The sequence below is a fragment of the Chelmon rostratus genome, chromosome 24 (genome assembly GCF_017976325.1).
Source record: "Chelmon rostratus isolate fCheRos1 chromosome 24, fCheRos1.pri, whole genome shotgun sequence".
Classification (NCBI taxonomy): Eukaryota; Metazoa; Chordata; class Actinopteri; order Chaetodontiformes; family Chaetodontidae; genus Chelmon; species Chelmon rostratus.
Genome location: NC_055681.1, coordinates 680,001 through 693,672, shown reverse-complemented (window position 1 = coordinate 693,672; position 13,672 = coordinate 680,001). Strand labels below are relative to the sequence as shown.

General features: G+C 43.7%; 1 protein-coding gene across 1 annotated transcript in view; it reads right to left on the bottom strand.

Annotated features, from left to right (window-relative positions):
- Window positions 1-11,506: 11,506 nt before the first annotated feature.
- The window catches only part of LOC121627658 (BCL-6 corepressor-like), a 34,890-nt gene continuing 32,724 nt past the window's right edge, over window positions 11,507-13,672 (bottom strand). Inside the window, exon 13 of the mRNA XM_041966684.1 lies at window positions 11,507-13,473. Within this exon, the coding sequence (XP_041822618.1) occupies window positions 11,985-13,473 (1,489 nt within the window). The 3' untranslated portion in view covers window positions 11,507-11,984. The remainder of the gene's footprint in view (window positions 13,474-13,672) is intronic.

Here is a 13,672-nt window from a genome sequence, read left to right as displayed (position 1 = left end):
TAGTGAAGATTTGTAGAACGAGGACTCACTGATGTGTTTGGTAAATGTAAGTCTAATAAAGATCAGGACAGAGCCGCTAACGTTAGCTGAAACCCTGATATAAAGTTCTTAAATAAGCCCCCACAATAATGCAGTTAGCTCATGAAATGCTCACTCTTAGCCTGAAAAGAAGTCTTGGTTCCTGCTGTTGGTGATAGCATAAACGTAGCACAGAGGGCTAATTCTGACACAGAACATTTACATTTTATTTGTTGGAATATATTGAAATTTAATGTTCAATAATATTTGTTTTTAACCCAACTCAGATTTAGACTAGTTGCTGCAGTACCACAGTTGGCCACTGGGATGTTGTGATGCCTCCTGTGGCCCTGAGATGCAAAAGAGATTAATAGAGATTAATTGTCATGTTAAAGGTGAAGCTGACGGATGTCTCCACCTTCTTCTTCTTCTTCTTTACTTGTTTTCTTTTTTCTTCTGTCTGTCCTGTTTCATCTGTCTGCTGGTCCACACACACAAACACACACACACACACACACACACACACAGCGCCTGTCAGTCAGTGCACTGGGGAAGATTTGCAGGAGAGCGATCAATTTGTCCGACAGGAAGTGTGTGATTTATGTGACCCTGCAGACATCTATTAGCCTCCATCTCTCTCTTCTTCTCCTTCTATCCATCTTCTCTCCATTGTCTTTCTTTTTGTTTGTCTTCTCTCCACCTTTTCTCTCTTTCCTTCTCCTTTTCTTTCTCCTCTGGCGTCCTTCTCTCCTCCTCTCCTTCCTTCCTCTCTGCTGCGGTTTCTCTTGTCATCATTTGCATGATTGAAGGTGATTTGATGTCAAACGATCGTCTGCAGAGACATTAAACAGGAATGAGAAGCAGCGGATCGTGCAGAACATCGCGGAGGAACAGCAGAGAATCAGTGTTTTGTGATTAGCTCGTCTTTACACACCTCTGAAATAAATCGTACCAAATTACGCAAAAGCTGACTGCACATTTACATCCTGCTAAATAATCGTCAGCAGTTTGCTGCAGCAGCTGAAGTGTAAAGTCAACAGCAAATGCAACATTTATCTAGTTTCTAATGAAGCCGATGAAAACATAAAGCAAATTAAAAAAATACAAAGAAACATGCTGCAGATCCAGAAACACCTCGAGTTAAACCAAATTTAATATTTTTAATATTTTGGTCAGGTTGTCCAGATATTATGACATTAGCTTGGAGTTAGCATTTTTTTGGTATGTTCATCAGCCTTCCTGTATTTGCAGCGTGATTCTTTAAATTGTTTCTGACTTATGTTTTATTTTTTTATCAATCTTTTATCTACATGCAACACATGCACATTTAAAGCGTTGAAGCTGCAGAGAGTCCGTCTCTAACTCTACAGGCTTGTTCTAACTGAACGCGAACGAGTTACTTTGACTGCATACAAAGTCAATGAAGACACTGAAGTAGATGCAAAAAGAAGTGCTAAAAATGTTGGGCGCTGATTGAAATATTTTCTTTTCTTATCACACAGAGTCGACGTGTGTTGCTAGCTAACATCCGTACAGGCTGTTTGTGTCTCATCAAACACAAATTGATGAACGTCTGAGGACTGAAACGGTGTAAATAAAGTTCAAGTGATCGGCAGAAAGCAGCGAAAATTCACGTGTTTCTAATTTGGAAGATTTGGCGCCACCATTTGGTCATATAATGCGCTACATGTTATAATGGAGATCCAAGAGCAACACTGACTGGCTTCCTCATCTGGCTGAGGAAGACGAGTCAATGTCTCATGTTTTGACGACAATCATCTTTTCTTTTTCCCACAAAATGGGACTTCCATGGCTACGCAGAGTGCTAGCTGGCTAATGTAACCAAAGCTAGCACGTTAGCTGAGTGCATTAGCTTAGTGTGTCAGCTGATCAGCAGACAGCCATAGCTGCAAGCAGGAATGGATCAAATCCAGGTTTTTGGTACAATCATTTGGATTTTTCATTGGGTGTGAATGTAACCATGTTTCCCTCTAGCGCCACCATCAGGATAATCTGTCAGGGAAGAAAGATTATATAGTTTTGTCGCTGCTTTGACTCCATCAACAAGTCGACTGTGGATTTCTACAACGTGAAAAAAACCTGAGATTTACTCTGTGTGTGTGTTTGTGTGTGTGTGTGAGGGGAGTGATGCATGGTGGGAAACCGTTTAGCGCCCTCGCCGGTCCTCGGCGACGGCCCCCGGCGACGGGATGAGAAACGAGGCGGCAACAAGGATGTAATTTGAGAACGGGAGAACGAGGGGGAGGATGGAGTGACAGATTGGGGGGGGGGGGGGAAGGGATGGATGAAGAAAAAGAGGAGGAGAAAGAAAAGGAAAAAGGAGGGAGGGGATCCTGAGTGACAGAGGAGGAAAGGAGGAAGGAGGCGGCAGTGAGAGAGGACAAAGGGACGGTGAATGACAGAACGAGGAGACGGAGGAGGGGAGGGAGGAAGGAGGGAGGAGGAGGAGGAGGAGGGAGGGAGTGACAGATCTCTCTCTCCGTCGAGGCGTAAACGAGGCGAGCGCTGCGTTTCTCCTCCGAGCCAATTTGAATAATGAGGCAGTCTAATTTCCTTCACACACTCACACACACACACACACACACACACACACACACACACACAGACACACACTCACACACAGACACACACACAGACACACACACACACACACACTCACACACAGACACACACACACAGACACACACACAAGACACACACACACACAGACACACACATACACTACACACACACACACTCTCTCTCACATACACACACATTTTTCGTCTTGATGCGACGCTCTAATTGCCTTGGCGTGTGTGTGTTTGTGTGTGTGTGTGCGCGTGCGTGCTTGAATGCGCGCACACGGATGTTTTTTTCTCTCTGGCTGCAGCCGACGCTCGTCTCTGAGTTACAGCCTGACTCTCTGCAGCGAACTGAGGACGGCAGCATTACGAGGACTCTGCTGCAGCAGCTCCTCATGAATCCTTCACTCAGTCTGCAAATTAAGTCCTTCCGAAATTCTCAGTAACGACGAGCTAGTTTGAAACAAGCGCTGAAATTTGCCAAAGTGATGTGTAAATCTGATGCTAGGAAACATCTGTAGCGCTGTCCAATCAAGAGCGATCAACTATGTCAACACGAAGCCAATGTAAACAGCATTTATCAAGTTTCAGGTCAGAAATGTCGACCGCACTCCAGACCTCTTTAACACTCTAAACAAGTCAGACATTAGCAAGCTAACGATAGCCGTCAGATACGCCTGTTCAAACATCAAAGCCTGTTTTCATTTCGTGATGACAGAACTGCACTTGATAAACACCGATGTTAGCATGAGGCTAGGTGTACCTGGTCCTGGAACATTTTGTGCCAAAGGTCGACTTTGCAAACTGGCCCAGTGCATCGCTGAAGGTCACGGCCTGGTGAAGCCAACAGAACCACATCGTCTGCAAAGAAAAGGAAGTCTGAGGTCCCCTAACTGGACACTCTGAATAAAACACAGTCCAGTTCTAATTGACGTCATTAGCGTATCGTTATTTAGCACACAAGACAAAGAAGCAAATCCTCACAGAGGAGCTGAATCGCGACATCTGCAGTGATGCCTTCAAGGTACCGTTGCTGTCGGAAATTACATCATTTACATACAAGTAAAATTGTTTGAAATGAAGTGAACTGCATGGATTGAGACTGAGACGCTTAAATGTGATGTTAAAAACGTGAAATCAAACATCTGGTCGTCACTGGTGGAACGTAACCGATACATTTACTTGAAAACCACGTATCTCCAGATGTGTTGATGTTGAATATTTGACAGGGACTCTGACAAACAAATTTTTTTGTGGATGATACTTTCATACCTTTACTGCCGTCAGCACTGAATGCAGGACTTTCACTGGTAGTTGAGTATTTCTACAGTGAGATTTTAGTACTTTTACTTCGGTAAAGGATCTCAGTACTTCTGCTACAACTGATTGTTGGATGAAATTGCCCACATCAGAACAGACTGGAGGAGGAGGTGAGAAGGGAGTCTAATTGATTTCCTTATTTTCTTTCTCTGAAAAGAGAGAGAGAGCCGATCAGACGAGTGCAGCAGCGGGCGAGCGAGCAAGTGTCTGCATTACAGCGAAAGAGAGAGAGAGAGAGAAAAGAGAGCGTTGAAGGGTTTGGCAGTGAAGCATGAAGATGTGTGTGTGTGTGTGTGTGTGTGTGTGTGTCTGTGTGTGTGTGTGTGTGTGTGTGTGTGTGTGTGTGACCTTGTCTGGCAGTGTGTGTGTGTATGTGTGTGAGAGAGAGTGAGACGGCGAGGGAAGCAGGCGGGCGAGCGAATAGAAAAGGGGAACCTTGAAACCGTCCTGATTCCCTCCTCCATTATTCTCTCTCTCTCTCTCATACACATGCAGAAACATCCTCTCTCACCCTCAAACCTTTTTTCTTCTCTCTCTGTTTTTCTCGCTATCAACACCTCCTCGAAGGTCCACCCCGCTGACCTCTGACCTTTCGTCTTCCTGTTTGACGTGTAAACACGAAACAGCCTCTCTTTGAAGGATGAGAGCTGAGAGAGGCAACAATTACTAGCAGAGAGTGACGCTGAACGAACTTTATTCTGACAGACTGCATGATGGAGCGATAATAGCCCGAGCGGACGGCGATGAAAATGAGAGTGTTCAGCGCTGGGCGGCACCAACAGCTGGGCTGCCATCCAACTGTAGCGCGAATTTTAACCACATTTCCAGAAAATGGGTGAGTAAGTTCATCTTGATTGATCAAGATAAACAGAAGTGGAGCTAATGCTCCAGTCAGGTGGATATACAGCATTGTAGAGGAAGACGACAACAGGATGACGTCGAAAATTTAACAAAAGCACGCAAACACGATAATTAGTCCACGATAATAATCCTAAGAACATTTATTACCACCATGTGCAGGCAATTCCACAGATATGAATACAGAGACACACCATACCTGTACAAAGGCCTCACCTGACAGGTCAAATGACTACAAAGTACAATAAACCCTAAAAGTATAATTCATATGTACCGTGTATTCAAAACCATGTAAGCACACCACAACAGGGTCATCAGGTGGATAAATCATTGTGTCTTTATGGCAAGTTCAAAGTTACTCAACATAAAACATATAAACAATAAAGTCCACAAGTCCCCCATCTACAACCAACAGGAGCCTGACCAAACTCACCAGAAACACAAGAGGAACTTGATGTGATCTATTCAGGAAACATGATGTGACACGTGACTGGCCTTAGTTCCCACTGCGCTCAGCCAACACTTTCAGACCATTGCTGACTTCACCTGGAAACATGGTGAAATGAAAGAGTTCCTGGAAGTTGGTCCCGACCTCTCCTTCCCACTGACATCACACTTCATGAAAGATGGTGAGCTGCGATTGGTCGAGGACAAGCACGTAGGCTGTTCCTCGGCCGAGTCACAGCAACAATTCATGGCTCTGTGGCTGGATTCAGAACCGCCCCCCACATTCTGAACACAGCGACGTGTTTTCCGTAGTTTCCAGTGTGAAAGCGATTTTTTTGCAGTGTGCTCGGCCCGGCTGGTGACAGATCTGCAGAACCTGCTCGCATTTGGAAACAGATCCTGACTCGCACTCAGACTTCGGCAGATTCGCTGCAGTAGCATTAGCATTAGCATTAGCATTCGGACTTGTGTAGATCATGACTTTCCAGAGATAGCACAGAAGTCACATTCAGACTCCAGATTTCTTGACTTCTAATGGCACACAAACTTTTGCAGATTTCAAACTTCTGCAAGTCCCAATTTTCCACGTGTGATAACGAAGATCTCCATGGTGATCAATGGATTGTCAGTTTGGGAAAGTAACAAAAATTGCTCGACTTCCACGTTTCAGGACGCTGTTAAGACAATTTAACGACAACTTTCTTTGAATGTGTGTGTGGTCTTAAAATTAAATGTAGCAAATAAAGCAAAACAGGGAGCGACTCGGAATCAAGCTTCTGCAGTTTCTCATACAGACTCAGTGCCGACTTGCATTGGGATGCCGGCTGTTTCCAACACATGCGCTCCTCTGTAGCGCTGTGTACACAGACGGGCTATTCATCTTTCCCTTCACCAACATCAATAAATGATGGCTGCTCTCTCTCTCTGTTTAAATATTCATCGGCCGCGCTGCTCGTCTCGCTCGCTAAACAGCCAGACGACCCCTGCACACACACACGCACACACACACACGCACGCGCACACACACGCTCTCTCTCGCCCAGCGGCGCATTAGCAATTCAATCCGTTGTCTTCGACACTGGCTGTGGGCAGCCACACACACACACAAACACACACACACACACACGCACTAACACACGCACACAAGGCTTTAATACAGCACACAATCGCAGTTACACACTTACTATACACACACACACGTGTGGAAAAACACACACACACAAACACCAGAGAAGCGAGCGGCTGCTTCGACTGCACGGTGTGTGTGTGTGTGTGTGTGTGTGTGTGTGTGTGTGTGTGCGTGTGTTTGCGAAACCCAACGCCGCTGGACGCTCCATTTATCACGCCTTAAAGGGACAGTCCATCATTTTCCCCCAGAGTCACATGAGCCTAGCTTAGCACAAAGACTGCAGGCAGAGGGAAAATGCTAGCCTAAGCCGAACGTCTGATTTACATGTGATATCTTACGAGCCAACAGGATTGTCAGTCCTGTGTTTGGTAGCGGTTTACTTGACAGAGCAGTTGCTTGACAATAAGTAGCTCCAACGCTAACAGCCGTTAGCATGAAGATGATCTATCTTTTTTGTTTTCCATTGCTACACCACAATAAACGGTGCCCAGCTTTGACTGTACGGTGCTGAAGGAGATGAGAACAGACAGAAAACCTGCTAACATTCAGCTTTTCAAGAAGACTGGTTAGCTACAAACACCTAGCATTATATCAGACATGCTACATTTATGTGGCAAGCTTTTCACACTTAGCGTAGCATTGGGTTGGGCGAACTGGGAAATAACGCAACATTTTCTGTACCGTAAACATCAGCTAGCCAAAAATAGCCAGGATCATATCAGACAGCAAAGGACAAATTGGTAGCATCATGTCAGATGCTACATGTTTGGCTTATGCTAACTGTTTGAAGGTGCTTCATTGTGCTCATAACATCAGTGAGCTGCAAAAAGCTAGCATAAAGTTAGCATTAAAGCTATTTGTTTGTGCTGAACGACAGTTAGCTGCAGGAAGCCGGAGATGTTAACGGCTCGTGGTGGGTTACAGAAGCTGTCAGACATGGCGGCCGTCTGTCGCGTCTCACATCGCTCTGATTCAAAGTGTGTGTGTCAGTGTGTTTCGAGCAGCGAGTGTTGTCGCGTGTGTGTCGAGGAAACTGTCGTCACTGATGTTGACATGAGGAGGCAGCCGGCGTGAACGAGGTGTAAAACACACACACACATTCACACCGACTGTGATTCACATTCCTGCTGTTTATCACGACTTAACACACACGCACACCCACACACACACACACACACACACACACACACACAGCTGGTTCAACCTCCTGTGGACTCATTCATATTTCATTAGTGTTCTCTCTCTTCACTGAACACCTTTCTGTCGTCCCACCTCTCGCTCACCTCCCTCTCTATTCATCTTCACCTCGTTCGCCCGTCCTGTTTCTCTTGTCTTAAAGGAGGACATTTTTTTCTGTCTCATTAGGCTCCTCTGGCTGCCATGGAGCTCCACAGTAATGGTGTGTCAACAATCGTTCATCCACGTTTTATCTACTTGCAGTCAGCAACAGTTCTCATCAACCAGTCAACAAACTTAACACAAACACATTAAGATGATCAATTATTATTAATTAAGAGCTAACCAACTAAAAATGTTCAAAGAATCAACATACCTATCAACATTATGATCAATAACTCACCAGATTGCCAATCAAGGACCATTTTATCAACGACTAACCAACCATGTAACCAAAGTATCACCAGCCAATCAACAAGCATCAAAAACAAGCCATCCAACTAGTTTAACACCAGCCAGTGTCAGTGTCAGTTTTATCACCAATTAAATCACCAATCAGACATTTTAAAACCAGCAAACTCACCAGTTTCACACCAACCACTCAGCAGCCAGTCATCCCTACAACCCACCAACGTTCAGTATAAACGACCAATTACCACCAACCAACTCGCCAATTCATAACCAACTCGCTACTTGTGTGTATTTCAGAATATACTTCCACTGTTGGTCAGATGAAACAATGTTTGAAAATGTTCAGGTTAAACGATGGGATTTGTGACTGTTTTCCAATATTTCAAGGAAAGTTTCATTTTTTTTAACATCCTATAAAATAATCAGCAGATGTTTATTGTCCATTTTTAAATTATTAAAAAGTGAGTATAGAGTTGTGTTTTATTTTGAAAAGCTAATATCAGTATTTTCAGGGAGGAAAATGCAGAAAAGGTGCGTTTGTGTCGCTTTTCTCTTTCGTTCGCCTACATCCTTTTATCCTGCAGAGTGTGTGTGTGTGTGTGTGAATGACTCATTCTGAACACACACACACACACACACACACACACACACACACACACAACCAGGATGAAAGGGTGTGGGCGATCGAAAGAGAAGACAGGGCCGAGCGAGGCCGACAGACAGAGAGAGAGAGAGAGGAAAACATCCCGTATGCATGAATGGACTCTGTTTCATATTACAGAAAATAGTGTGTCCCAGTTTTTGGAGAAGCGAGTGAGTCACACATGTATCCCAGCATCCCCTGCAGACGTCCAGACAGCGGCCAACATCTTCTCCTTAAAGGACCACGCAGCAGTTTTCTTTGTTTTGGTTGCAGCTGCTGTTGATCAGTTCTGACGTCAGTTAGCTTTTCAGTTTTATCGTCGCTAAGTCAAACGTTGTTGCGGCTCACAAACTAGTTGCTGAGATTAGCTGTTGCTGACCTGCCAGGTGTAAGTGTTGCGTAGATAACTGATCCAACTGACAACGCTAATGTTAGCATGCTAATATCTGACCGTTTTAGAGTGAAGAGTAAAAGAGGCAGTATGAAAAAAGAGCAATTACATTTCTCAAAAATACCACAACGAACCTCAAATTATGGATGAAGTAAACAACATCAGTTAGCTTAGCATAATCAGATATTCCCATCTCATAAACTGCATGAATACTACTAACTCTGAAACTGATTCCTACATGTCTACAGACAGAAACAAAACAATTACCTACATTTACAAAGACTAATTTTGCAGCCTCTAACGCTGTACCTAATGGAAGCTATGCTAGCTTGTGATGCAACAGTGACTTCCTGTTTACGTAGTCGATTGCTCTTAACTGGGTGCCACTGCAGACGTTTCCTTGCAGCACATTTACACACCACAAAAGTCTTTATTAGTAGAGACATTCAGCTTTAATGGTGAACTGATTTAGTAAATCACAAGTCTGAAAGTAGTTCCTGAGAACTTACGAAGGACTTCATGAAGCATTAATGAAGAGCTGTTGCAACACAGTCCGACCTATTTCCCGCCTGCTGTTCAATTTTATTATATTTCTGCACTGGTTGGATTTATAATATCCTAGAGTCAAATAACTTGAGCATGTAAGCAGCATTCTTCATATACTCACCTGTGTACTTTGTGTACCTGAGGGGTCACAAAGTTTGTCCACTAGAGGGTAGAATCATCTCAGGGTGATTTTGCATAAACAGATTTAACACGAAGACGCTTGAGGAGGCTGTTTACGATGAGATCACCGTGGATCTGAAATGATCGATCAGTCTACAGAGATTAAAAGATTACTGAAGATGTTTTCACACAAAAATGCCACAAACATCCGGTCAGATTCTCTTTGAAGACTTTTCACCATTTTCAGATATTTTAATTGACTACACAACTAAATTAAAGTTTTTGTTTTACATAAATAAACCCCCCTGAACAAGTAGCCACTTACAATCTTCCCTTAAACATCATTTATTTAATTTTTAAAGTTGTTAATAAGGCAAAAAAAACCCCAAAACATTTACACAAATTTCTGATCTATCAAAAATAATCAAGCTGCAACAACAACAGTCAACAGTAATCAAACGAGCCTTTAATATTAAAAGTATGAGTTTTACTTTAAGATGCTTTCAGGATATTTGCTGAACCTTCAGGACACATTCAGTGAGTTCATTGACTGATACATGATGAGCTTTGGTATCTTTTAAAACCCTCAAGAGTTCTTGGATATTTCTCTGAGCCTGAAATCTGCCAGAGATCCTGAAGTAAAACCTCCTCCTGTGTCACAGCGACACTCGTCTTTTTATTTTCCTCAGACAGCGAGAGAGAGGCCGCCTGTCCGATCGGGGGAATTTAATTTCCCGTCCAGCAGAAATGAAATGTTGCTGCGTTTCGCTGCATCGCCTTTAATTACAGGCTGCTTCACACACACACACACACACACACACACACACACACACACACACACAGTGCACATAAACAGTTACTAGTTCTCTCTCTTTATATACATATAAAGGGTGAAAACCTCACATCTCCAGTCCACTCCAGTCGTGCTTTGAATAAAATGTTTGTTATAAAATAAAAATATAAACATTTCCTAGAAGGTGTGGCAGAGAGAGCAAAACAAAACTGTGATTTAACAAAATACGTTTCATCCACAAAATTATCATCTTCAAATGAACAAAACAAACTTACTGTGCATCTGTTTCCAGGTGTGCTCCATCACCTGCACAGACTGCAGGGCTCCGCCCACATCACAGGTGAGTTTGAGGATTGGAGATTTTCAGAAGGACTTCCTGTTCCTGTTTCCACGCAGCAGATAAAACTGCATCTTTATTTGTTCAGTTTATTTATTCTTATTAAAAAAATGATCCTCTTCAGTTTGATGCTGCAGCCTCGTCTGTGAAATTTGCAATAGATTCCGAAAGACAAGTCTGGAGCTATGACGTTAGCATTTTGTTCACCTGTAGTTAGCCTGGTGGTCTCAAAGATTAACAGTCTGATTTCAGATATGAAAAGAGACCACTAGCATTGAGGCAGCTAGCTGCAACATTAGTGTTGCTAACAGTTGTAAAGAGACTAATTGAGACAAACCAGTTGGCTAAAACTTTTTGTAAAGCTAAAATGTTTAAAGATAGTGCTAACCTGAATCATTTGCAATGCTAACAGGTGTAAAATGACAAATACCAAAAAAAAATTAAGTCAGCTGTTAAAATTTGCACTGTAATGCTAGCAGGTGTAATCAACTGCTAGTAGAACCAGCTAGCTATGACTCCTTACAGTGCTAACAGCTATGAGGAAACTGTTGTGCAGGTATGAAGATAACTATAATGCAAACAAGTATGAGGACAGACTACTAGCAATGAACCAGCTAGCTGTGACCCCTTGCAATGCTAACAAATATTTAGTCCTGCTGCTAGCTAGTCTGTGAACTGAACTTGAATTCAGATTTCAGGGGCATTTCTTATTCTTTATATTTATTGGACAATAAATATTTTGGTGAGGAAAGCCAACAGGATGCTGAATACAAAAGTACACACAAAGGTAACAAACAACCTCCCAACCAACAAACCACGTAACAGAAACTGCATCATATTTACACCAGACTGCATTTACAAAGAACAAATTTAACAGTGATATTTATACTCATAAATAAAAAAGACGCATATTTACAGTATACATATAGCACACACATGAGACTGTTACCATCTGTCTGCAGAGAATGTACTGTCCTTGTCACTGTCCTTGTCACTGTCCTTAATGTCCAAATATACTGACATCTCTACAACATTTACATGTTTCAATTCTGTGTAAAATCGCTCATTTTCTTTATGGAATACTGCATTGCTTCTGACTCCTCTGGTGGTAAAGGATCTTTCTCACTCCACCAGCTCAGTGTGACTCCCAAACTCTTTTTTAAAGTCAACAGGATTTACGACTTCTCATTTCCCTGGTTACATTGTGTTGTCATGACCTCGTTTTAACCCTGGCGCCCTTCCCAGCAGCCTTCCCTTGCTCTTTCTTTACGTCTGTTCGGATAGCACCTCCCCCCACTCTCATCCCAAGATCCCTGATGTGGACTCTGACGTTGCCCAAGTTCCTTTGCCAGGCAGCGTCCATCTTTATGGTCTTACCTCCTTGACCTTGGTTTTCACAGGAATTAGCATCTTTTTTGGGCGCTGTGCTGTTGCAAGCCACTCTCTTTATTCCCTGGCGTTCCCATGTGTTAGCATCCACCGGAGCGTTTGGCTTCCCAGGGCTGGTGGTTCCTGCATTCTTATTTCGGAGTCGTTGAGTTTCCCAAGCACTACCATCAATTGAACTACCTGGGTTTGTGGAGTCCAAAACCCTGTCAGTCTTACTCCCTTGATTTTGTCGTTTCCATGCGTTAACATCCGCTGTATCGTCTGAGTTTGCTGGATAAGCAGTGTTCTTATTTTGGATTTGTTGTGGCTCTGATGGGGCAGCGTCCGTCTTGGCGTCAGAATTCACAGCGCTTCTACTTCGTAGTCGCAGTGGTTCCCACATGCCAACACCAACCGCCACATCAGACTTGATAGGAGTGTTGGCTGATTTATTTCCTCGCTGTTCTTGTTCCCACATGTTAGAGTGCATTTTAGAGTCTGGATTATCAGAACTAGCGATCCCAGTATCCTGACCATGCTGTCGTTGTTGTTCCCACACGCTAGAGTCAATCTTTGAGTCCAAATTAGTAGAATTAGGGATCCAAGTATTCTTATTTTGTTGTCTTTGTGGTTCCCACATGCTAGAGTCAATTTTAGATTGTGCATTAACAGAATTAGCAATTGTAATATTCCTACTTTGTTGTCTTTGCTGTTCCCACATGTTAGCATTCATTGTCACATTTGGCTTTGCAGGAATAGGAACCCCAGCTTTTTTACTTCCGATCTGTTGCGGTTCCCACATGCTAGCATCCATTCTGGTTTCTATTTTAGCTGCCAAAGTAGAATATCCCAGATTTTTAAGTCCTTGGAATTGTCCAGACCCTGGTCCCCTGTTTTGCAACATGTAGTCCACTTTAGTGCTAACTTCTGTTCCCCGCTGTTGTTGTGGAGGTAATAACGGTCGCAAACATTGTGGAGTTCTTATTGACAATCTTTGTGATGGTCTTGGTGATGGTAGTGGGGGTGGCGTTGGAGGTGGGGAAGCTTCCAGCGAGTCCCAACGAGTGTCCACAAACTCCAGGGAAGAGCCAAGCATGCCGGCCAGCTCAGGGGTGGCCTCCACCAGCTCCAAAGGGTCCCTGATGTCCGGCCTGAAGGAGGCCAGCTCCTGCTCATCAGGACCCGTTAGGAGCTGCGACAGAGACGCCTGCCGGTAGAACTCGTCCTCAGGAATGGACTGCACGTTGAGCTGCGGGAAGAGGCGCCGGAAAGACCGAGACGTCATTCGCAGTCGACCCAGGACGTTGGACAGGAGGAGCCAGTTCCTGGGGCTGGAGGAGAGAGAGAGGAGAATTTCTACTGAGAATTTCTACAGAAGGATCGGGACCCCTCAGTGTTTCTACCATTTCGGCTACGTCTCTGAGTGAAGGGTTTGAAATGTTAACAAACACAGAATGTTGAAAAGGGTCAGTTCTCCGTCACAGCAGCATTCTGGACTAAAATCAGTTGACTGCTGCCATCAATTGATTC